Here is a 26,334-nt window from a genome sequence, read left to right as displayed (position 1 = left end):
CTTCATTCTTTACTCCAAGGCCAAATTTGCCTGTTACTCCAGATATTTCTTGACTTCTTATTTTTGCATTCCAGTCCCCTATAATTTAAAGGACATCTTTTTTGGGTGTTAGTTCTAGGTCTTGCAGGTCTTCATAGAACTGTTCAGCTTTTTTAGCATTACTGGTCAGGGCATAGACTTGAATTACTGTGATCGTGAATGGTTTGCATTGGAAATGAACAGAGATCATTCTGTCGTTTTTGAGACTGCATCCAAGTACTGCATTTCGGACTCTTTCTTTGACCATGATGGCTACTCCATATCTTCTAAGGGATTCTTGCCCACAGTAGTAGATATAATGGTCATCTGAGTTAAATCCACCCATTCCAGTCCATTTTAGTTTACTGATTCCTAAATGTCAATGTTTACTCTTGCCATCTCCTGTTCGACCACTTCCATATTGCCTTGATTCATGGACCTAACATTCCAGGTTCCTATGCAATATTGTTCTTTACAGCATCAGCCTTTACTTCCATCACCAGTCACATCCACAACTGGGTGTTGTTTTTGCTTTGGCTCCATCTGTTCTTTCTTTCTGGAGTTATTTCTCCACTGATCTCCAGAAGCATATTGGGCACCTATTGATCTGGGGAGTTCATCTTTCAGGGTCCTGTCTTTTTGCCTTTTTATACTTTTCATGGGGTTCTCAAGGCAAAAATACTGAAGTGGTTTGCCATTCCCTTCTCCAGTGGACCATGTTTTGTTAGAACTCTCCACCACGACCAGTCCGTCTTGGGTGGCCAATAGTAGGTCTAAAATCAAATGATTATCAGAAGTTAATTCACTAAAATACTATCAGTTATTCACATACACTTTTGGTAGGAATGCAAAATGGCATGGTCACTCTTGTAAACAATTTGGCAGCTTATTAGAAATTTAAACATATTTTTGTCATATGACCCAGCAATACCACTTCTGGTATTTACTCTAGAAAAAAGAAAGTTTAAATTCACATAAAAACCTCTACTGAGCAGTATTATTCATAACCCTCCAAACTGGAAATAACCTGAATGTCCTCCAGTAGATGAATGTATAAATAAACTATTATCCATACAATGGAATACTACTCAGAAATGAAAAGATAGTTGAATCTCAAAGGCATTATGCTTAGGAAAGAAGCCAGTCTCAAAAGGTTACATGATTTCATTTATTTGACGTTTCATAAAAAAATAATTGTAGCAATGAAGATCAGAGCAGGTTTTGCCATGGGTTGACGGTAGAAGGGAATTTTTGCATTGATGGAGGTGTTTAATATCCTGATTGCAGCAAGTACACAGAAACCATCTAATCAGAATAATACAGAAGGAAAAAGTCAAATAAAATGAATGGAGCCACAGGCACATGTAGGACAACACCAAAAAATTTTATATTCATGTCAACAGAGACCCAGAAGAAAAGGAGAAAGAATGTTGACTGAAAAAAATATTTGGAAATAATGGCTGAAAACTTGCCAAAATAGGTAAAAAAATACAAACTTACAAATTCAAGAAGTTCAGAAAAACCACAGAGAGGATAAACTCAAAGAAATCCATGCTTAAATATATCATAACCAAACTACTGAATTAAAAAGAAAACTTCATAAATCAGAGGAAAACAGACACATGCCATATAGAGTAACAAGGATTCAAACAGAATAGATTTCTCAACAGAAATCATGGAGGCCAGAAGGAAGTCAACTCAGATTTCTATATTTAGTGCAAATATCTTTAATAAATGAAGGTATAATAATGATATTCTTAGAAGAAAGAAAATGAAAAGAATTTGTCCAACTCAACCTACTCAAAAGGAAATGATGTTAGAGAGAAACTGGTAATATCTGAAATAAATAAAAACAACCCAAATCATAAAAATTTGCATAGCTATATCAGACTGTTAAAATATATTAAAACACAGAAAGTAATAATTATAATATTATCTGATGGGGTTACAATGTATGTAGAAGTATATGATGGCTATAATATGAAGAGAGAGGAGTGTAAAGGGACCTACTTAGTACAAAATTTCTATTGAAGTAGTAAAATAATAATTCTAAGTAGATGGTGATCCCTATATCAACCAGTAATATATATATATTACACACATAATACACACTTAGATATATTATTTTAATATATATACTTATAACATGTAAGAGATATAGAAAAAAGTCAAATTAAAGTGGAATTTTAAAAACTATTCAAAGAATCCAGAAAAGATACAGAAGGGAAAAATACAAGAAAAAAACAAAGAGAACAAAAACTGCGGGGTAGATCCCAATCCAAACAGATCAACAATTACCTTAAATGGAAATAAATCAAAGATCTAAATGTAAAAGGTAAAATTATTAAAATTTCTAAAGGTTGTGAAGATAGCCTTCATGACCTGAGGTTAGGCAAAAAGTTTTCTGACATCATACCAAAACTGAGAAAAAAAAAAGGGGGGGGTAAACTGTGATCTTGAAACCAAAATATTCTGCTCTTTGAAAGATACTGTTAAGAAAATGAAAAGACAAGCTATGGAAGTGAGACAAATATTTAGAAATTTCATATGATAAAGGACTTGTATGCAGGTATGCGGAATATATAAAGAACTCTCAAAACAATAGTGAGAAACAATCTAAACAAGCAATATAAGTAAAAAAACATGTGCAGGAAAATGAGATTCTACTACATTTCTACTAGAATGGATAAATTAAAAAATACATGCATGCAAAGTCCTGGAGACCATGAAGAGCAATAGGAACTCTCATGTATTGCTGGTGGAAATGCAAAACAGTAAAAGCCTCTGGAAAATGGCTTGACAATTTCTTATAACAAACAAAACAAAACAAAATATGTGCTTATCACATGACCCAACAGTCCAACTCCCAAGTATTCATCCTAGAGCAGAAGTCAGTAAACTTTCGTTAAAACGAGAGTTAGTAAATACAACAAGTTTGCAGACTATGTGGTTTATATTATAATACTGTAAAATTAATCCACTCTGATATTTTACAATGAAAGCAATTACAGACAACACTTAAGAAATGGACATGACTGCATTGCAATAAAACTTCTCTTATAAAACTATGTAGCTGGGGACTTCCCTGGTGGTCCAGTGGTTAAGAATCCACATTTCAAATGCAGGGGGCACAGATTTGATCCCTAGTTGTGGAACTAAGATCCTGCATGCTGCATGGTGCACAGCCAAATAAAATAAAATTGACCTGACTCTTAAGAAAGAGTAAGCAAATGGTCTGTGAATCAAAGTTTGCCCATCTCTGCCTAAGAGAAATGAAAACTTAGGCTCACACAAAACCCTTCACACAAACGTTTAGAGTATCTCTATTCATAATAGCAAAAATCTAGAAACAACCCAAATGTCCTTCAGTGAGTAAATGGATAAACAAACTGTGGAATATACATGTAATACAATACTACGCAGTAATAAAAAGAAAAAGCTATTGATATACACAAAAATATGAATTAATCTTCACTTGAGTGAAATAAACTAGTCTCAAAAGTTTACATACAATGTGATTCCACCTGGAAAAGGCAAAATTCTACTGAGGGAAAAAGCAAAACTCCACCTGGAAAAGGCTAAATTCTACTGATGAAGAACATACCAAAGACAGTCAGTGCCTAGGAGGGGGAGTAAGGTCATGCCTATAAAGGTCAGCACGAGAGTTTTTAGTATTATGGAATTGTTCCTTATTCAAATTATAGTGGCAGTTTTATGAATTTATATTTATATTTGTGTTAAATTGACAAGACTTCTATGACAGAAAGTCAATTTTATTGTATGATAATTGAAACATACTAAAAAAATTATGAAAGAAGAGAAAAAAGGAGGGAAGGAAGGAGAGAGGGAGGGAGGGAAGGAAGAAGGAAGGAAGCAAAAAGGAGAGGAAGAAAGGAAAGACAGAAAAGGAAGAAAGGGAAGAAAGAAAAAGAAAGAAAAGAGAAAAATTATGAAAAGAAGTCACACAGAGAACTTTGAGGAATGACTGGTCCTGCCAGTGAGGTTAAAAGATCAGTGAGTGGACGGCTTTAATACCTGATTAGACAATTTGAAATAATAATTATCTCCTTTACTGAAATATACATGTGAGGAGATCACCTAGAATAATTACATGGAAAAGCAATCATTAAAAAAAAGATTATTTTAAAAAAAGACAAGAAAATTTGAAAATGAAACATGTAGAACTTTTACAAATGACAAGTATTGTCAGTGAAATTATAGACTTAATATATAAGCAAAGAGCTTTCCTGGTGGCTCAGTGGTAAAGAATCTGTATGTCACTGCAGGAGACGTGGGTTCAATCCCTGGGTCTGGCAAGATCCCCTGGAGAATGAAACGGCAACCCACTCCAGAATTCTTGCTGGAAAATCTAGCAAGAATATGGACAGAGGAGCCTGGTGGGCTACAGAGTTGCCAAAGAGTCAGATATCACTTAGTGACCAAACAACAACATGGATAAAGGCATAAGAAGAGATGCTCAAACATCATTAATTATTAGAGAAATGCAAATCAAAATTAAAAGAGGTACCATCTCACAACAGACAGAATGGCCATCATTAAAAAGTCTACAAATAACAAATCTTGGAGAGGGTGTGGAGAAAAAGGAACCTTCCTATACTGTTGGTGACAATATAAGCTGGTACGGCCACTGTGGAAAACAGCATGAAGGTTCCTCAGAAAACTAAAAATAGAATTACCATATGATCCAGCAATCCCATTCCTAGGCATATAACTGGACAAAACCATAATTTAAAAAGATACATGGGGGTTTCCCTGGTGGCTCAGTGGTCAAGAATCTGCCCGCCAATGCAGGAGACATGGGTTTGATCCCTTACCTGGGAAGATCCCACATGCCACGAAGCAGCTAAGCCTGTGTGCCACAACTATTGAGCCTGTGCACTAGAGTGGGAGAGCCAAAACTGCCGAAGTTGGCGGACCCTACAGTCTCTGCTCCACGACAAGAGAAGCCACCACAATAAGAAGCCTGCACACAACTAGAGAGTTGACTGGCATGGCACAACTAGAAAAGTCCACACAGCAATGAGGACACAGCACAGCCAAAAATAAATACATGAGAATGCATCTTAAAAAAAAAAAGACAGATGCACCACTATGTTCATAGCAGCACTACTCACAATAGCAAAAACATGGAAACAATGCAAACATCCATCAACGGATGAATGGATAAATATGTGATATACATATACAATGGAGTACTGCTCAGCCACAAAAAATATGAAATAATGCCATTTGCAGCAATATGGATGCAACTACAGATTATCATAATACTAAGTGTAGTAAGTCATAATGAGAAAGACAAATACCACACGATATCACTTATATGTGGGAACTAAAATATGGCCCAAATGAACCTATCGACAAAACAGAAACAGACTCATAAACATAAAGAACGGACTTGCAGTTGCCAAGTGGGAGGGGGAGGGAAAGGAATGGACTAGGAGTTGGTTAGTAGATGCAAAGAACAAGGTCCTAATGTATAGCACAGACAACTATATTCAATATCCTGCAATAAACCATAATGGAAAAGAACATAAAAAAGAATGCATATATGTGTATAATGAGTCACCTTGCTGTACAGCAGAGATTGGCTCAACACTGTAAATCAACTATATTTCAATTTTACAAAAAGACTCAATGGACAGCGGTTTAAGAGCAGATTATCGGAAACTGGGATTGACATACACACTACCATATATAAAATGGGCTTCCTAGGTGATACTAGTTGTAAAGAATCTGTCTGCCAGTGCAGGAGATGTAAGAGATGTGGGTTTGATCCTTGGGTCAGGAAGATTCCCTGGAGGAGGGCATGGTAACCCACTCTAATATTCTTGTCTGGAGATTGCCATGGACAGAGGAGCCTGGTATTGTAAATCAACTATATTCCAATAAATTGTTTTTTAAAAAAGATTAGTCAGAAAATGAAGAAATAATTACTGAACCAAAATATATATCTGAGGAACAATCAGAAATAAGCACAAAGATATGAAGAGACAGAAAATATAAAGAGTAAGATGGATACAGAAGATAAAAAGATAGTATGTCCCAAATTCCAGATTGAGAATCAGAGAAAATTAAGAAGCAGCTCCACTTCTACTAAAAACGTAAAAAGTTGCAGAGAGGGCCACAATCATGGAAAATCTGAATAATCTATAAAATCATAACCTTTCTTGAGCCCATCAAAGATCTGAATCACAAGGCAACCAAATAAATTAACATTTTTCTTCCTCAAAGGAGAAACAGGACACATAAACTATTCACCCTTGGTTAAACATCCAGGACTGATCTTTTAGGATGGACTGGTTGGATCTCCTTGCAGTGCAAGGGACTCTCAAGAGTCTTCTCCAACACCACAGTTCAAAAGCATCAACTCTTCGGCGCTCAGCTTTCTTCACCGTCCAACTCTCACATCCATACATGACCACTGGAAAAACCATGGCCTTGACTAGATGGACCTTTGTTGGCAAAGTAATGTCTCTGCTTTTAAATATGCTATCTAGCTTGGTCATGGGCTTCCCTGGTGGCTCAGAGGTTAAAGCGTCTGCCTGCAATGCAGGAGCCCTGGGTTCGATCCCTGGGTAAGGAAGATCCCCTGGAGAAGCAAATGGCAACCCACTCTAGTATTCTTGTCTGGAGAATCCCATGGACGGAGGAGCCTGGTGGGCTACAGTCCACAGGGTCGCAAAGAGTTGGACATGACTGAGTGACTTCACTTTCACTTTCAGGTCAGTCATAACCTTCCTTCCAAGGACTAAGCGTCTTTTAATTTCATGGCTGCAATCGCCATCTGCAGTGATTTTGGAGCCCAAAAAAATAAAGTCTGACATTGTTTCCACTGTTTCCCCATCTATTTCCCATGAAGTGATGGGACCAGATGCCATGATCTTAGTTTTCTGAACATTGAGCTTTAAGCCAACTTTTTCACTCTCCTCTTTCACTTTCATCAAGAGGCTCTTTAGTTCTTCTTCACTTTCTGCCATAAGGGTGGTGTCATCTGCATATCTGAGGTTATTGACATTTCCCCCGGCAATCTTGATTCCAGCTTGTGTTTCTTTCAGCTCAGTGTTTCTCATGATGTACTCTGCATATAAGTTAAATAAGCAGGGTGACAATATACAGCCTTGAAGTACTCCTTTTCCTATTTGGAACCAGTCTGTTGTTCCATGTCCAGTTCTAACTGTTGCTTCCTGACCTGTATACAGGTTTCTCAAGAGACAGGTCAGATGGTCTGGTATTCCCATCTCTTTCAGAATTTTCCACAGTTTATTGTGATCCACACAGTCAAAGGCTTTGGCATAGTCAATAAAGCAGAAATAGATGTTTCTCTGGAATTCTCTTGCTTTTTCAATGATCCAGCGGATATTGGCAATTTGATCTCTGGTTCCTCTGCCTTTTCTAAAACCAGCTTGAACATCTGGAAGTTCACGGTTCACGTATTGGTGAAGCCTGGCTTGGAGAATTTTGAGCATCACTTTACTACCGTGTGAGATGAGTGCAATTGTGCAGTAGTTTGAGCATTCTTTGGCATTGCCTTTCTTTGGGATTGGAATGAAAACTGACCTTTTCCAGTCCTCTGGCCACTGCTGAGTTTTCCGATTTGCTGGCATATCGAGTGCAGCACTTTCACAGCATCATCTTTGAGCATTTGAAAGAGCTCGACTGGAATTCCATCACCTCCACTAGCTTTGTTCGTAGTGATGCTTTCTAAGGCCCACTTGACTTCCTGTTCCAGGATGTCAGGCTCTAGGTGAGTGATCACACCATCGTGATTATCTGGGTCGTGAAGATCTTTTTTGTATAGTTCTTCTGTGTATTCTTGCCATCTCTTCTTAATATCTTCTGCTTCTGTTAGGTCCGTACCATTTCTGTCCTTTATCAAGCCCTTCTTTGCATGAAATGTTCCCTTGGTATCTCTAATTTTCTTGAAGAGATCTCTGCTGCTGCTAAGGTGCTTCAGTCGTGTCCGACTCTGTGCGACCCCATAGATGGCAACCCATCAGGCTCCCCTATACCTGGGATTCTCCAGGCAAGAATACTGGAGTGGGTTTCCATTTCCTTCTCCAATGCATGAAAGTGAAAAGTGAAAGTGAAGTCGCTCACTCATGTCTGACTCTTAGCGACCCTATGGAGTACAGACTACCAGGCTCCTCCGTCCATGGGATTTTCCAAGCAAGAGTTTTCCATTCTGTTGTTTTCCTCTATTTCTTTGCATTGATCACTGAGGAAACTTTTCTTATCTCTCTTTGCTATTCTTTGGAACTCTGCATTCAGATGAGAATATCTTTCCTTTTCTCCATTGCTTTTCGCTTCTCTTCTTTTCCCAGGTATTTTTAAGGCCTCCTCAGACAGCCATTTTGCTTGTTTGCATTTCTTTTCTATGGGGATGGTCTTGATCTCTGTCTCCTGTACAATGTCACTAACCTCTGTCCATAGTTCATCAGGCACTCTGTCTATCAGATCTAATCCCTTAAATCTATTTGTCCCTTCCACTGTATAATCATAAGCAGTAGGAATCTATATTTGAAAATTTCCATAATAAAACATTAAAGAAAAAAATGACTATGATTAATAGATTAAAAGATCTAGTAAGAAAGCTAGATAATATTCATGAAAAAATGAGGAATTTAAGCAGAGAAAAAAATTAAGAATCAAATGAAAACACTAGAAATTAAAAAAACAGTACTTTAGAGATGACAAATCCCTTCAGTGAGCTCATTGCAGACTGGACTTCAGAACTTGAAGATAACATAATATATCAAATGTTTTAACATATAAGTAATCAGAGTTGGAGAAGAAGAAAGAGAACAGGACAGAAAAAGTATCTGAAAAGATATGGTTAGAAATGTTCACATAAACACTCTCTAGAAATAGCACAAACTATCAAAAAAAAAAATTATAGAAAGATATGAAAGCAGCCCCAAAAATGCATGCATACACAAAAACAATATAGCAGACTTCTTTTCACAACCTATGTACTCCAGTAGACACTGGAAGGATTTCTTTAAAGATATGTAAGAAAAATTGTCAATCCAATTGTCAGTGGTCAACAATAAATTCCTGGTTTGCCCTCCCATCTTTCAGTTTTCTAAATCCTTTGAAGGATCCTTCAAATCTGTTCAACACACACTTCAGAATTCTTCAAGGTTCAGCTTCAATCCTTTCCCTATTTTCTATATTCTCTCCACAGGCAATCTCATTCTTGCTCAAAGTTTTAACTTTACTCACTGGTAGAAAACTCCAGTGTTTATATCTCCTACTTACATCTCTTCTTAGCTGCTTACTTCTTATTTTTACTTTAGTGTTTCAAAGGCACTTATGTTCAACACGTCCAAACTGAAGTCACATTCTCATTTGACATGTTCTTCTTCCAACTTTTCCTATCTCAACAAACGCAATCACCATCATCAAAGAATTATCATTTGTTAGTGACCCCTGATTCCTCTTTTTCAACCAACATCATGCCTATTCAATAGTGCTTCCTAAATATATCTCATCTACCCAGTTCTCTATCTCAACCACCATTAGTCTAGTCCAAAGTACCAATTTCTGTTTCCCTGAACGGTTTTAATGGGCTAATCACTGATCCTCCTGTATCCAATTTTGCACCCCTTAAATCCCTTCTCCCTGCAACGTCAAGAACAACTTGTTCCCGGATGTCAAAATTTTGTCTCCCTTAGGCTCTATTTAAAATCTTTCCATACCTTCACATCTGTCATAGGACTACGGTTAAGCTCCTTATACCAAAATCCATAATGTGGACCTTACATACATTGCTAACTGCATCTTATCCCACACTCCCCCAGTCACTCTGCACTTCCGTCAGTTGCTAACAGATGTCATGCTCCTCCTTAGCACAGTGCCTACATATCAGGACCAGAAATGGTGTTATGCTTTTAGAGGTACTTTGATATTTACTCATCAAGAAAAAGAACAGGTAAACTCAAAATTGTAAGCTGAAAGAAATATCTTCATAAAAAAAAGTAAATATCTTACCGAGACACAAATTCACTTAATTCTGAATATTCAGTGGGCTCCATTATTATGCTGAGATCAGTAATAACAGAAGATAAACTTTCCTTATCCTAAAATAAAAACAAAAAATAAAGCTTTTTTTTGTATCAAAGCACAGTTAACTTTTAAATAAGGAGAAAAAACTACTTTCAAAATACACCAAATGAAATGTCACTAAGTTATAGGAAAAAGTAACCAATAAAAAGTACTGCAAATATGGATTACTTAAAACAAATTTTATTGGAGTACAGTTGGTTTACAATGTTGTGCTAATTTCATGTGCACAGCAAAGTGAATCAGTTATACATATACAGATATCCATAGTTTGCTTTTTTTTTTAAGATTCTTTCCCCATATAGATCATTACAGAGTACTGAGTAGAATTCCCTGTGCTACAGCCCTTATTAGTTATCCACTGTATATGTAAAATGTCTATACATGTCAAAAAGCTGGCTTAAAACTCAACATTCAGAAAACTAAGATCATGGCATCTGGTCCCATCACTTCATGGCAAATAGACAGGGAAAAAATGGAAACAGTGAAAGACTTTATTTTCTTGGGCTCCAAAATCACTGTGGACAGTGACTGCAGCCATGAAATTAAAAGACACCTGCTCCTTGGGAGAAAAGTTATGACAAATCTAGACAGCATAAACAGTGTATTAAAAAGCAGAGACATCACTTTGCCAACAGAGGTCCATATAGCTAAAGCTATGGTTTTTCCAGTAGTCGTGTATGGCTATGAGAGCTGGACCATAAAGGAGGCTGAGTGCTGAAGAACTGATGCTTTCAAACAGTTGTGCTGGAGAAGACTAAGAATCCCTTGGATGGCAAGGAGATTAAACCAGTCAATCTTTAAGGAAATCAATCCTGAATATTTATTGGAAGGATTGATGCTGAAGTAGGAGTTCCAGTCCTTTGGCCACCTGATGCAAAGAGCCGACTCACTGGAAAGGACCCTGATGCCGGGAAAGATTGAGGGCAGAAGAAGAAGGAGACAGAGAATGAGATGGTTGGATGGTATCACTGACTCAATGGATATGCGTTTGAGCAAACTTTGGGAGATAGTGAAGGACAGGGAAGCATAGTGTGCAGTCCATGGGGCCACATAGAGTCGGACACAGCTTAGTCACTAAACAACAACATGTCAATCCCACTCTTCTAATTTATCCCTCTACCCCTTCCTCTTATTAACCATAAGTTTGTGTTTTACATCTGTGACTATATTTATATTTTGTAAATAATTTCATTTGTACCATTTTTTTTAAGATTCCACATATAAGTGATATACATTTGTCTTTCTCTATCTGAGTTCACTCAGTATGACAATCTCTAGGTCCATCTATGTAGCTGCAAATGATATTATTTCTTTCTTATGGCTGAGTAATGTTCCATTGTACTGCATTTTCTTGATCCATTCTTCTGTCGATGGACACTGAGGTTGCTTCCATGTCCTGGTTATTGTAATCAGTGCTGCAATGAACACTCGGGTACATGTATCCTTTCAAGGATACCACTCTAATGGCAAAAAGCGAAGAGGAACTAAACAGACTCTTGCTGAGGGTTAATGAGGAGAATGAAAAAGCTGGCTTAAAATTCAGCATGCAAAAAACTAAGATCGTGGCATCCCATCCTGTCACTTCATGGCAAACAGATGGGGAAAAAGTGGAAACAGTGACACAACAAACAGTTGGACAAAATTTAGTGACTGAACAACAAAAAATCCTTTCAAACCATGTTTTTCTTCAGATTTATTCCCAAGAATGGGATTGACAGTAGCTCTATTTTTAGTCTTTAAGGAACCTCCATACTATTCTCCATAACAGTTGTACTGATTTATGTTCCCACCAACACCGTAAGAGGGTTCCCTTTCTCCATCCACTCTAGCATTTGTTTTTTGTAGATTTTTTGGTGATGGGTATTCTGACCATCACCAGAATCATCAGTGAGGTGATACCTCATTGTAGTTCTGATTTGTATTTTTCTAATAGTTAGTGATGTTGAACATCTTTTCATATGCCTCTTGCTATCTCTCTGTTTTCTTTGGAGAAATGTCTATTTAGATCTTCTGCCCACTTCTTGATTTGGTTGTTCATTGTTTTGGTATTGAGTTGTATGAGTTGTATGTTTATTTTGGATAGTGACCCCTTGTCAGTTGCTGCATTGGCAAATATTTTCTCCCATTTTGTGGGCTGTCTTTTCGTTTATGATTTTCTTTGCTATGCAAAAGGGTTACTTCTTTTTTAAAAATATTTTTTACTTATTTGGCTGTGCTGGGACTTCACTGCTGCATGGGCTTTCTCTCTAGTTGCAGTAAATGGGGGCACGGGCTTCTCAGTGAGTTAGCTTCTCTTGCTGCAGAGCACAGGCTCTAGAGCATTCATGCTATTGTAATTGTGGCACGTGGGCTCAGCAGTTATGGCCCCCGGGCTCTAGAACACAGACTCAGTGATTGTGGTATACACCTTAGTTATCCCGCAGCATGTGGGATCTTCCCAGACCAGGGATCAACCCTGTGTCCCCTGCATTAGCAGGCAGATTCTTTACCACTGAGCCACTAGGGAAGTTCTGGGTTATTTCTTAAAAGAATGCCTCAGATCCTCACTCCAAACCTAAACAAAATGAAAATGAATGCTGAGTGAACTACTTCAGTTCAGTTCAGTTCAGTCGCTCAGTCATGTCCAATTCTTTGCAAACCCATGAACTGCAGCACGCCAGGCCTCCCTGTCCATCACCAACTGCTGGAGTTTACCCAAACTCCTGTCCATTGAGTCGGTGATGCCATTCAGCCATCTCATTCTCTGTCGTCCCCTTCTCCTCCTGCCCTCAATCTTTCCCAGTATCAGGGTCTTTTCCAATGAGTCAGCTCTTCACATCCGGTGGCCAAAATATTGGAGTTTCAGCTTCAACATCAGTTGTTCCAATGAACACCCAGGACTGATCTCCTTTAGGATGGACTGGTTGGATCTCCTTGCAGTCCAAGGGACTCTCAAGAGTCTTCTCCAACACCACAGTTCAAAAGAATCAATTCTTCAGCTATGGAAAAACCATAGCCTTGACTAGAGGGATCTTGTTGGCAAAGTAATGTCTGTGCTTTTTAATATGCTGTCTAGGTTGGTCATAACTTTCCTTCCAAGGAAAAAGCGTCTTTTAATTTCATGGCTGCAATCATCATCTGCAGTGATTTTGGAGCCCCCCAAAATAAAGTAATCCACTATTTCCACTGTTTCCAATCTATTTGCCATGAAGTGATGGGACCGGATGCCATGATCTTAGTTTTCTGAATGTTGAGCTTTAAGCCAACTTTTTCACTCTTTTTCACTTTCATCAAGAGGCTTTTTAGTTCTTCTTCACTTTCTGCCAGAAGGCTGGTGTCATCTGCAAATCTGAGGTTGCTGATATTTCTCCTGGCAATCTTGATTCCAGCTTGTGCTTCCTCCAGCCCAGCGTTTCTCATGATGTACTCTGCATATAAGTTAAATAAGCAGGGTGACAATATGCTGCCTTGACATACTCCTTTTCCTATTTGGAACCAGTCTGTTGTTCCATGTCCAGTTCTAACTGTTGCTTCCTGACCTGCATACAGGTTTCTGAATTACTTACTTAAATGTAAACAATGAAGCCATAAAATATTAGGAGGAAATATAGACATTTAACTGATTACTGAGAGAGAACTTTCTAATAAACAACAACAGCAACAAAATGGCAAATATGATTACATAAAAATACAAACTATTGATATAAAATGACTTAATAACTAAAAGAAAAGTAATAAACAAGGAAAATTTGTTCTATAAACATGACAAGGAGATATGAAAACTTAAAAAGAAAAGCAAAGAACATGAATAAAAACTTAGAGGTAAATAACAAGTTACAAGGAAACAAAATGTTCACTCTAACAGGATAAATGCAAATATAAAACAATGAGATGACATGTTAATCTATAACATCATTTTGATAATGCATAACTTAAAAAGTTATACTCTTTGCCTCAGCAATTTGAATTCTAAGAATATATTACTGACTCTTTGCACCTCCATGGACTGTAGCCCACCAGGTTCTTCTGTCCATGGGATTTTCCAGGCAAGAATACCGAAGTGGGTTGCTATTTCTTCCTCCAGGGAATCTTCCCAACCCAGGGATAGAACCCTGGTCTCCTGCATTGTTGGAGAAGGCAATGGCACCCCACTCCAGTACTCTTGCCTGGAAAATCCCATGGACGGAGGGGCCTGGTAGGCTACAGTCCATGGGGTCGCTAAGAGTTGGACACGACTGAGCGACTTCACTTTCACTTTTCCCTTTCATGCACTGGAGAAAGAAATGGCAACCCATTCCAGTATTCTTGCCTGGAGAATCCTAGGGACGGCAGAGCCTGGTGAGCTGCTGTCTATGGGATCGCACAGAGTCGGACACGACTGAAGCGACTTAGCATAGCATAGCATAGCTCCTGCACTGTAGGCAGATTCTTTATCATCTGAGCCAATTTGCATTTTAAAGAGATAAGAAATGAAAACAAAGACTAACAGCTCCTTACCACAAAAATCTAAAACAACACTATATACAATAATGAGGATTCTTAAATAAACTGTTAAATATTTTGATTGCAAAATCAAGGTTTTCTCCTTTACTCTAGTAAATTTTCTCATACTATATATTTACCTATCATTTCTGTTTCATTTTTTTGGTTGCTTTTGGAAAACTCACACAAATCTTCATTTTGTCTTCCAGATTTTTCTTCTTTTCAGTTGCACTTGTAAGTGATTTTTCTCAAGCCTATCTTCCATATGCTACTCCTAGCTACTCCTAATTTAGCTTTTAGCACTATAATCATTTTATTCTTCCTTCCTTTCTTTCTCTCACCTCTCTTTCCCTTTTATTCAGTTTTCTTTGAATGCTTTCATTTGAGAATATAAACAGTTACAATATAGCATGTCCTTGCATTTCCTGGATTCATTCTTTCAAAGAGACTTTAACTCCCTTTTCTAATTCCTTTCATGGCAAGAATCCTAAATAATGATGAATAAACTCTGTACTATCTTTGTGCTGTGTACTCTGTGGATCTTTTTTGTTTACATGAGTAGATCCAGCAATTTCTGCTATTTCCTAATGATACAGGATGAGCAGATAAAATGATTGACTCTTCCCCATTTGTCTGGGTGTATCTGACTTTTCAGTATTTTCAGCTGCTGGCAAAAGGAATATTAATGGCTTGTAATCTCTGTTTAGTGTTTCAGCTCTCGAGAATATAGTGGGAATTATTAAGAGCAGCTGTAGTTAAAGTATACTGTGGGCATCTACTACCATATCTAATCAGAAACAAACTTCCGGAACACTCTTGCAACTCAATAATAAAAAGATAAATAACCCAATTAAAAACTGGGCAATGGATCTCAACAGACATTTCATCAAAGAGGATAATACAAATGGCCAATAAACTTATGAAAAAATGCTCAACATACTAGTCATATCTGGTACTTTCATCTGACCCAGTAATTTTCTGGTGGTGGTGGTTTAGTTGCAAAGTTGTGTCCAACTCTTGTGACTCTAAGGACTGTAGTCCACCAGTCTCCTCTGTCCATGGGGTTTCAAGGCTAGAATACTAGAGTAAGTTGCTATTTCCTTCGCCAGGGAATTTTCTCAACTCAAGGATTAAACCCATGTCTTCTGCAATGCAGGCGGTCTCCTGCCTAGCAGGTGGATTCTTTACCAGTGAGCCACCAAGGAAGTCTCATAGTAATTCTCTACCTAGATATACACAAGAAAAATGACAACATATGTCCACCGAAAAACTTACACATGAGTAGTTTCAGAAGTGTTATCCATAACAGCCAAAAGGAAAAAACAAGCCGCCAAATGTTTCTTAGCTGATGAATGAAGAAACAAAATGTGATATAGCCTCACAACACAGCTAGAAAAAAAGAATGAAGTAACGATACATGTGATAACATGAATGAATGAATCCTGAAAACATTGGTGTTAAGTAAAAGAAATTGGTCAAAAAAAGACCAAAAATTATATGACTCATTTTTTTTCTGAAATGCCCAGAATAGGCACATCTACTGTCTCTTGAGAAACCTGTATGCAGGTCAGGAAGCAACAGTTAGAACTGGACATGGAACAACAGACTGGTTCCAAATAGGCAAAGGAGTATGTCAAGGCTGTATATTGTCACCCTGCTTATTTAACTTATATGCAGAGTACATCATGAGAAACGCTAGGCTGGAAGAAACACAAGCTGGAATCAAGATTGCCAGGAGAAATATCAATAACCTTAGATATGCGGATGACACCAGCCTTATGGCAGAAAGTGAAGAAGAACTAAAGAGCCTCCTGATGAAGGTGAAAGAGGAGAGTGAAAAAGTTGGCTTAAAGCTCAACGTTCAGAAAATTAAGATCATGGCATCTGGTCCCATCACTTCATGGCAAATAGATGGGGAAACAGTGGAAACAGTGTCAGACATTATTTTTTTGGGCTCCAGAATCACTGCTGATGGTGACTGCAGCCATGAAATTAAAAGACGCTTACTCCTTGGAAGGAAGGTTATGGCCAACCTAGATAGCATATTTAAAAGCAGAGACATTACTTTGCCAACAAAAGTCCATCTAGTCAAGGCTATGGTTTTTCCAGTAGTCATGGACGGATGTGAGAGTTGGACGGTGAAGAAAGCTGAGCGCCGAAGAATTGATGCTTTTGAACTGTGGTGTTGGAGAAGACACTTGAGAGTCCCTTGCACTGCAAGGAGATCCAATCAATATATCCTAAAAGAGATCAATCCTGGGTGTTCATTGGAAGGTCTGATGTTGAAGCTGAAACTCCAATACTTTGGCCACCTCATGCGAAGGGTTGACTCATTGGAAAAGACCCTGATGCTGGGTAGGATTGGGGGCGGGAGGAGAAGGGGACGACAGAGGATGAGATGGTTGGATGGCATCACCGACTTGATGGACATGGGTTTGGGTAGACTCCGGGAGTTGGTGATGGACAGAGAGGCCTGGCGTGCTGCAATTCATGGGGTCGCAAAGAGTCGGACACGACTGAGCGACTGAACTGAACTGATAGAGATAGAAGATATGGATAAGTTAGGTTTGGGCAGAAGAAGCACAAATGAGGGGTGATAAAGAACATGAGGTTTCTCTTTGAGGTAATAAAAAAGTTCTAAACTGGATGTGGTGATGGTTGCACAAATCTGAATAGATTAAAACCTGCTGAATGTATACCTTAAATAGATGATTATATGGTATGTGAACTATATCTCATATAAAGCTACAATAACACACACACACACACACAAATAAAAAGGAAAGAAAAAAATCTCAGCAGAATATCTTGCCTTTGTTTGAGTATGTGTGTGTGTTTTGGATTTTGGCCTTTTATCCATTAGAACAGGCAAATTATCTTGTCATTATAAAGCCTACGATTGACATGTTTTGGATATTAATAGCTTATTAGACATGATTTGCAACTACTTTCTCCCATTCAGCTTTGTTATTTTGTTGATGGTTGCCTTTGCTGTGCAGAAACCTTTTAGTTTCACATAGTTCCACTTGTTTATTTTTGTGTTTGCTGTCAAATCTAAAAAGTCACTGCCAGAGTGATGTCAAGAGGCTTACCGCCTATGTTTTCTTCTAGTATTTTTATGGGCTCAGATCTTACATTCAAATCTTTACTCTATTTTGAGTTAATACTGTTAATTGTTAATTTGAGGTAGGTTTTGCATATGATGTTAAGAGTGGTCCAGTTTCATTCTTTGGCAGTTTCATTCTTTCATTCACAGTTCATCCAGTTCTGCCAACACCATTTATTGAAGAAACTATCCTTTCCCCATTCTATAGTCTTGGCTCTTTTGACAAAAAAAAGTGAAAGTGAAAGTCACTCAGTTATGTCTGACTTTTTGCAACCCCATGGACTCTATAGTACCCGGAATTCTCCAGCCCAGAATACTGGAGCGGGTAGCCTTTCCGTTCTCCAGGGGATCTTCCCAACCCAGGAATCGAAACCAGGTCTCCCTAATTGCAGGTGGATTTCTTACCAGCTGAGCCACCAGGGAAGCCCAAGAATACTGGAGTTGGTAGCCTATCCCTTCTTTAGTGGATCTTCCCGACCCAGGAATTCAACTGGGGTCTCCTGCATTGCAGGCTGCTTCTTCACTAACTGAGTTATCAGGTAAGCAGACATAAATTAACTGACCATATATGTATGAGTTTATTTCTTGGATTCTTTATTCTGTTCTATTGATACATGCGTCTGCTTTATGCCAAGACAATACTGATTAGATCTCTATAGCTTTGTAATACAATTTGAAACCAAGATGTGTAATGGTTCCAGGTTTGTTCTTTCCTAAGACTGCTTTGGCTATTTGGGATATTTTGTGCTTCCCAACAAATTGTAGGAGTTTCTTCTAGTTCTGCGAAAAACACATTGGAACTCTGGTAGGGATTGCACTGAATCTGTCTATAGCTTTCAGTTGTATGGACATTTTAACAATGTTAGTTCTTCCTATCTACGAGCATGGAATATCTTTCTATTTACTTCTGTTCTAAACTTCTTTCATCAATGTTTTATACCTTTCTGTGCATAGGCTTTTCATCTCCTTGGTTAAACTTATCTGTAGGTATTTTAGTCTTTGTCATGCTATTGTATATGAGATTGTTTCCTTAATTTCTCTGGTAGCTCATTATTAGCGTGTAGAAATACAACAGATTAATTGATTTTGTATCCCACAACTTAACTGAATTTGTTCATTTATTCTAACAGCTTTTTGGTGGGGAGGAAGCCTTTAGGGTTTTCTCTAAATAATAACATATATCACCTATGAATAGTAACATTGTTCCTTCTTTCTGATTTGGATGCCTTTCATTGTTATTTAAATTTTATTTATTTATTTTTTGGCTGCACTCGGTCTTCATTGCTGCGTGTACTTTCTCCAGTTGCACCAAGTGGGGGCTATTCTCGTGTACTTTCTCCAGTTGCACCAAGTGGGGGCTATTCTCTAGTTGTGTTATGTGGGCTTCTCACTGAAGTGACTCCTCCTGCTACAGAGCACCGGCTCTACGGCACATGGGCTCAGTAGTTTTGGCACATGGGTTTAGTTCTTCTGTGGCATGTGGAATCTTCCTGAACCAAGGATAGAACCCGAGTCCTCTACAGGTAGATTCTTAACCACTGTGCCACTAGCAAAGTCCTTTTTTTAAAAAATATAACTGATCTGGCTGTGACTTCCAATACTGTGTTGGATAAACATGGCAAGAGTAGGCATCCTTTGTCTTATTTGAGATCTTACTGCTAAGTTACTTCAGTCATGTCTGACTCTTTGTGACCCCACAGACTGTAGCCCCGCCAGGCTCCTCTGTCCATGGGATTCTCTAGGCAAGAATACTGGAGTGGGTTGCCATTTCTTACTCTGGTGAGATCTTACAGAAAGACTTATTTTCACTGTTGAGCTTATCATATATATCCTTTATTATTTTGAGGTATAGTCCCTTTATATTCACTTTGTTGAAATGATTACATGGTTAAATTTGCTAAATGGTTGTTGGCTTTAATCAAATGCTTTTTTTGCACGTATTGAGATAATCATATTATTTTTTTATCCTTATTTTTCTGTTAATGTGGTGTACACATCAATTGATTTGCAAAATTTGAACAATCTCTGCATCCCTGAAATAAATTTCACTTGATCATCATGTATGATCCTTTTAATGCATTGTTGAATTTAGTTTGTTAATATCTTACTAAGGATTTTTGCATCTATGTTCACCAGAGACATTGGGTTATAATTTTCTTCCTTGTGCCCTTGTCTGTTTGGGGTATCAAGGTAATGCTGGCCTTATACAGTGAGTTCAAAGTGCTCTTCCTCTGCTTTTTGGAATAGTTTTAGAAGCACTGGTATTAATTCTTAAAATGTTTGGTACAGTCATTAGTGAAACTATCTGGTCCTGGATTTCAGGTAGTTGGGAGGTTTTAAATTACTGATTCAATCTCCCTATTAGTAATTAGTCTGTTCAGATTTTCTATTTCTTCCTGACTCAGCCTTGGAAGGTTGTTTTTAGCTATTTATCCATTTGTTGGTGCATAATTGTTCACAGTAGTCTCTTATGATTCTATGCATTCCTGTGGTAGCAGAGGTAATGACTCATCTTTCATTTCTGATTTTTAAGTCTTTTTATTTTTCTTGGTGAGTCTAACTCAACATTTATTCAGTTTTGACTATCCTTTCAAATTGCCGGCTCTTAGTTTTATTGATCTTTTCTAATGTCTATTTAGTTTCTATTTCATTTGTTTCTGCTCTGATCTATGTTCAGAATTTTCCTTGTTTTGGCCACACCATATGTTTGTGGGGTATTAGTTCCCAGGGATCAAATCCAGGCCCTCGGCAGTGAGAGTGCAGAGTCCTAACCACTAGACCACCAGGCAATTCTGCTGATCTATGTTATTTATTCCCTTCCTTCTGTTATATTTGGGCTTCATATCTTAAATTTGATACTGGAATACAGCCAATTAACAATGTTGTGATATTTTCAGGGGGAGAGCAAAGGGACTCAGCCATACTCCCATAAAAAATTATTGTAGTTAGTTGTTTTTACTACTTTTGTCTTTTAACCTTCATCCTAGCTTTATAAGTGATTGATTCACTACCTATCCTGACCTGCGGCAGTCCATGGGGTCGCAAAGAGTCTGAACACAACTTAGCGATTGAACAACAACAATTATGTATTTACATTTACCAGTGAGATTTATACTTGCATGTTTTCCTGTTACTAATTTACTGACCTTTCTTTTCAGCTTAAAGAAATCCCTTTAACATTTCTCTTAAGGATGGTTTAGTGGTGATAAACTCCTTTAGCTTTTGCTTATCTGCAAAACTCTTTTATCTCTCCTTCAATTCTGAATCATAACTTTGCCAGGTTTAATCTTGGTTGGAAATTATTTTCTTTCAGCACGTTGAATACATCCTGCCACTCTCCTCTGACCTGTAAAGTTTCTGCTAAAAAACCTGCTGAAAGTCTTTAGGGGGTTCCCGTATATATAACAATTGTTTTTCTCTTGTTTGTTGCTTTTAAGAGTCTCTTCTTGGTTTCAAATTTTGGTATTTTGATTTTTTTTTTAATTTTTTAATTTATTTTAGTTGGGGGCTAATTACTTTACAATATTGTAATAGTTTTTGCCATACATTGACATGAATCAGCCATGGGTTTACATATGTTCCCCTTCCTGGACCCCCCACCCACCCCCTCCCCATCCCATCCCTCTGGGTCATCCCATTGCCCCGGCCCTCAGCCCTTGTCTCATGCATCGAACAAGGAATGGTGTTCTGTTTCACATATGATAATATACATGTTTCAATGCTATTCTCCCAGAACGTCCCACCCTCACCTTCTCCCTCAGAGTCCATAAAATTGTTCTATGCATCTGTGTCTCTTATTCTGTCTCGCATATAGGGTTATCGTTACCATCTTTCAAATTCCATATATATGCATTAGTATACTGTATTGTTGTGATTATAATGTGTCTCTGTGTGGGGTTTTGGGGGGTTTCTCTAACATGGAACTCTCTGGGGTTCCTGGATCTGAAGAACTGTTTTTACAGTTTAGGGAAGTTAAATTGCCACCATTAGTTGTTCAAGTATGTTTTTGTACCCTTTCTCTTCTCCTTCTGGGATGCCTATAATGTGAATGTTAGCATGCTTCATTTTATCCCGTAAATCCCTTAAGCTACCTTCAGTTTCATTCTTTTTCCCTCTAGTTCCCTTTGATCTGGTGAGTTCCTGTGCCCTGTCTTTGAGTTCACTGATCTTTTATTCTCTCTCATGTTGTCCACTGTTGAAATTTTCTAACATATTTTTCAATTCAGTTACTGTATTCTTCAGCTCCGGGACTTCTGTTTGGAACTTATATTTTCCATATCTTTGTTGAAATTCTCAATGTATTCATGCATTCTTTTCCTGAGTTTGGTTGGCATCTTTGTGACCATCACTTTGAACTCTTCATCAGCTAAATTACTTATCTCTGCTTCATTAAGGTTTTTTTCCTGAGGCTGTATCTTGTTCTTTCTTGTTTCAAATATATTACTCTCTTTATTTTACCTGATTGTCTTTGTTGGTTTCTATGCATTAGATGAAACAGCCACCTCTTCAGTCTTGAAGGGCTGGCTCTGTGTAGGAGGTGAACATTATTGTTCAACCCTGCCATTGTTCTTGGTTGTCTCACATACCTTTGTGATTATCCAAGCTGTCAATTTTATTTTTTATAGCTCCCAGTAGTTGAATTTGTACCAAGACAAATATTATTTTAAGTTTAAAAAGTTCCCTATTTTTGGATCATTTTTTCCAGTTCGTTGGGTTTCAGGGAAAGTAGTTACAAAAATACATTTAATTTGTCTCTTACTCCACAAACTGCCACCCATTTGATTTATTGTGCTACATGGACTATGAATGCTAATACATGTTAATTCTTATATTCTTGCAACTCCTCACAAACAGTACAACAACACTAACAACATCAGACAGTAAATCTGGAGAAAAGAGTTGTATGCTCCAATTGCATATGACAAGAACTGTGCCAACATGGGTAAACATTCACACATTCTGGGTGTGTTTTCCTATAGAGTAAGAGGGTTGACCCAGATAATCTATCAATTTACTTTTGGTCCCAACATTCTATTTATACGATTTTAGGTCACCTGTGGTTTCTAACAACGTACTACCATGATTTTATAACAACAATATTCTATAAGTAAGATAGATTTATTAGTTAGGTTACTTTTAACCTTTCTGATAGCTAAACATCTCCCTCTAGTGGAAATTTTGTTTTTAAAAAATGTTTTAGAATATAAAGTATAGCTATATCTTTACCATTGCTTTTTTCTATCAATCTTAACTATAAAAATCTACCCAACATGTAAAATGGTAAAAGTATGTTAGAAGGCAGTTTGGTACTATCAATCAAAATTTACATGTACATCTCCTTTAACCTGGCGATTCCACTAGAGATATAGTTGTAAGATATAGAGAGAAACGGAGTTTTCTTAACATAGCTTAGGACAGCATGCTCTTTCTGTAGCATGTTAGGTAAAACCAAGCAGTTCAAAAGCATCTACATACTTTGAAGTATATATAATGACAACTTATGTCCCTTTAGAGATTCAGTGATTATTGAGGTCTTTCAAATTGTATAAATTGTTCTTCTCCTTAGATTTTTTTCCCTGCATCTCCTAAAGTATATGGGACAAAAACTGTTGGTAGTCCCCAATACGTGGACTTCTTTCTTGCTCCAATTTTTCCATTGGCCACAAGGCCATGCATAATGAAGACTAAATTTCCAGCCTCACCTGCACTTATTTATTGGCCATTAGAATGCAGGTGAAAATGATGGGTATTACAATTTCTAAAAATGCTGTTCAATGGAAAAGGTGAGCCCGTTTGTCCAGCCCTTTCTCAATGTCTGAAATGCTGAAGTGATAACTGCACCACCATGTGGCAACCACATGGGTGATGGCAGAGTCTGATGATCATAAAACCACCATACTAGCCCTTGAAAACGGATGTTGCAATTTTGTTTAAGCAACAGAGAAATAAACTTCTAGTATTCTGAATCTTCCTTTAAGTTTTCTATTATACGGAGCACAATTAATTTTAATTCGTTAAGCATATGACCTAACAGTGTAACTGCAGGCCATTACAAAATGGTTACAAAATCTTCAATCATGCTTTGGTAGTATGAGGATCAGAATATTAGCTTAAAGTACTGTTGATAGGGAGGTGAGGTCTGGGCTGGTGTCACTACTGTCTGGTAGGAGGCAGGGAGTGTAGCCACTATAGCATGGGTAGCAGGCCCTGTATGGCAGGCCCCACATGGCTCTGGTCCTGTCTATGTGACTTCATGGTGGCCACCCAGGACCATTCAAGTCAAGCCACTGTGGGAACTGCAGTGCCAGTTCATGCTAGGAATGCCTCGGGTCAAATAATAGCCATTCTTCAGAAGCACATCACATTATTTTTAAAAATGTCCCTAAATTGAAACCTTATGTGTGATCTGACTTCTGATGTGATCAAATTGCCACTTGGTGCTTTCCCTCAAAGGATTAAAGTGACCATAAGTATGCAACTTCAACAAAATGAAATTAAAATATTCTATTCTATTTTATCTCTCAGACCAAAGCCCCACTAATGAGCACACAAATCAACTTCAGGCCACAGCCTATCCTGGAATGTACAGCTGCAGTGAGTAGGTTGTTTATCTCAACTTCAGAGTATGGTCTTTTTTCCAACTGGACTCATGTACAGCTTGCCATACATATCCCTTGGACTGCAAGGGGATCAAACCAGTCAATCCTAAAGGAAATCAACCCTGAATATTCATTGGAAGGACTGATGCTGAAGCTGAAGTTCCAATACGTTAGCCACTTGAGGCGAAGAGCCTACTCATTAGAAAAGATCCCAATGCTGGTAAAGGTTGAAGGCAGGAGAAGGGGATGACAGAGGATGAGATGGTTGGATGGCATCACCAACTCAATGGACATGAGTTTGAGCAAACTCCAGGAGATGGTGAAGGACAGGAAGGCCTGGCGTGCTGCAGTCCACGAGGCTGCAAAGAGTCAGACGTGACTGAGTGACTGAACAACAACAACTTCCCAAGGATGAGCCTAATTTTACCAGCAATCTGGCTTCTCTCCAGATAACCCAAGGAGTGACTATAAAAAAGATAAATAACAATGGAAGAAAAAGCCTGTAGAAGCCCAAGGCTAGTATTAGTTGATACAAAAGTAACTGCAGTTATGGACCATGAATTTTAAATCATTATAACTAGCCTCAAACACACCTTTATTAATCAAAATAGGAATCATTACAATGAACACATTTTTACCAACGAGAAATAAGTTTGTTTATTCCTGTAGCATAAAAATGCGTGCTTCAGGATTCAACAAACTCTTGGAAAGCATTTTCTGCCTCCTGCTGGGTATGGTAACATTTTCCCTTCCAAAAGTTGCTGAGATGCTTTGAGAAGGTAGTAGTCAGCTGGCAAGAGGTCAGGAGAATATGGCAGATAAGGAAAAACTTCGTAGTCCGATTTGTTCAACTTTTGAAGAATTGGTTGTACGACACGCATTCGGGCATTGTTGTGGAGCAGAACTGGACCCATTCTGTTGATCAATACTGGCTTCAGGTGTTGCAGTTTTTGGTGCATCTCATCAATTTCCTGAGCATATTTCTCTGATGCAATGGTTTTGCTGGGATTTAGAAAGCAGGAGTTGATCAGATGGGCAGCAGACCACCGAACAGTGACCACGACTTTTTTCTGGTGCAAGTTTGCTTTGGGAAGTGCTTTGGAGCTTCTTCTCAGTCCAACCACTGAGCTGGTCACTGTCGGTTGTTGTATAAAATCCACTTTTTATCACACATCACAACCTAATTGAGAAATGGTTCACTGTTGTTGTAATAGAATAAGCTAAGATGACACTTGTATAGAATAAGCTAAAACGAAACGTTTTTTTTAATTTTTGGTCAGCTCATGAGGCATTCACTTACTGAGCTTTTTCACCTTTACAATTTGCTTTGAATGCCAAATGACCATACAGTGGTTGACGTTGAGTTCTTTGGCAATTTCTCATGTAGTTCTAAGAGGGTCAACTTCGATGATTGCTCTCAGTTGGTCATTGTCAACCTCCGATGGCTGGCTACTAGGCTCCTCATTTTCAAGGCTCTTGTCTTCTTTGCAAAACTTCTTGAACCACCATGGCACTGTATGTTCATTAGCAGTTCCTGGGCCAAATGTGTTATTGATGTTATGAGTTGTCTCCTCTGCTTTACGACCAATTTTGAATACAAATAAAAAAATTCCTCAAATTTGCTTTTTGTCTAATATCATTTCTATAGTCTAAAATAAATATAAAATAAACAGGAAGTAATAAGTAATTAGCAAAGAAACATAAAGTGAGAAATGCACATTAAAATGATGTATAACATAACCATATTTATTTAAGAATGTATTCCAATATCAAACAGCAAAGTTCAACAATGCAAAACTGCAATTACTTTTGCACCAACCTAATAGGATGCCCCTGAGCAGTTTTCTGGAAATGTATAAACTGATAGTGCAGATGTTTTCAGACATGGAACTAGATCTCAGAGCTCTGATTCTGCCAACCTGACATAATCTATAGGCCTGGCCATTAATGGAGGCGAGAATGCAGGTAAGCATTTGGTGTATCACCACTCTGAGTTTAGGATCACATTAGCCAGAAAGAAAGAAAAGGCAGTTGGTCCAACTATGCATCCTTCTGCAATGGGAC

At 38.0% G+C, this 26,334-nt stretch overlaps 1 protein-coding gene across 3 annotated transcripts in view; it reads right to left on the bottom strand.

Annotated features, from left to right (window-relative positions):
- The window catches only part of CENPP (centromere protein P), a 229,806-nt gene that overhangs the window by 180,400 nt on the left and 23,072 nt on the right, over positions 1–26,334 (bottom strand). For all 3 annotated transcript variants that reach the window (XM_081524399.1, XM_081524400.1, XM_081524397.1), the window contains exon 4: positions 10,030–10,118. In XM_081524399.1, the coding sequence (XP_081380525.1) occupies positions 10,030–10,118 (89 nt within the window). The remainder of the gene's footprint in view (positions 1–10,029; positions 10,119–26,334) is intronic.

This window comes from Giraffa tippelskirchi, chromosome 1 (genome assembly GCF_054371585.1).
Source record: "Giraffa tippelskirchi isolate mGirTip1 chromosome 1, T2T-mGirTip1v1.2.pri, whole genome shotgun sequence".
NCBI classification, from domain to species: Eukaryota; Metazoa; Chordata; class Mammalia; order Artiodactyla; family Giraffidae; genus Giraffa; species Giraffa tippelskirchi.
This window is presented reverse-complemented; position numbering and strand designations above follow the sequence as displayed.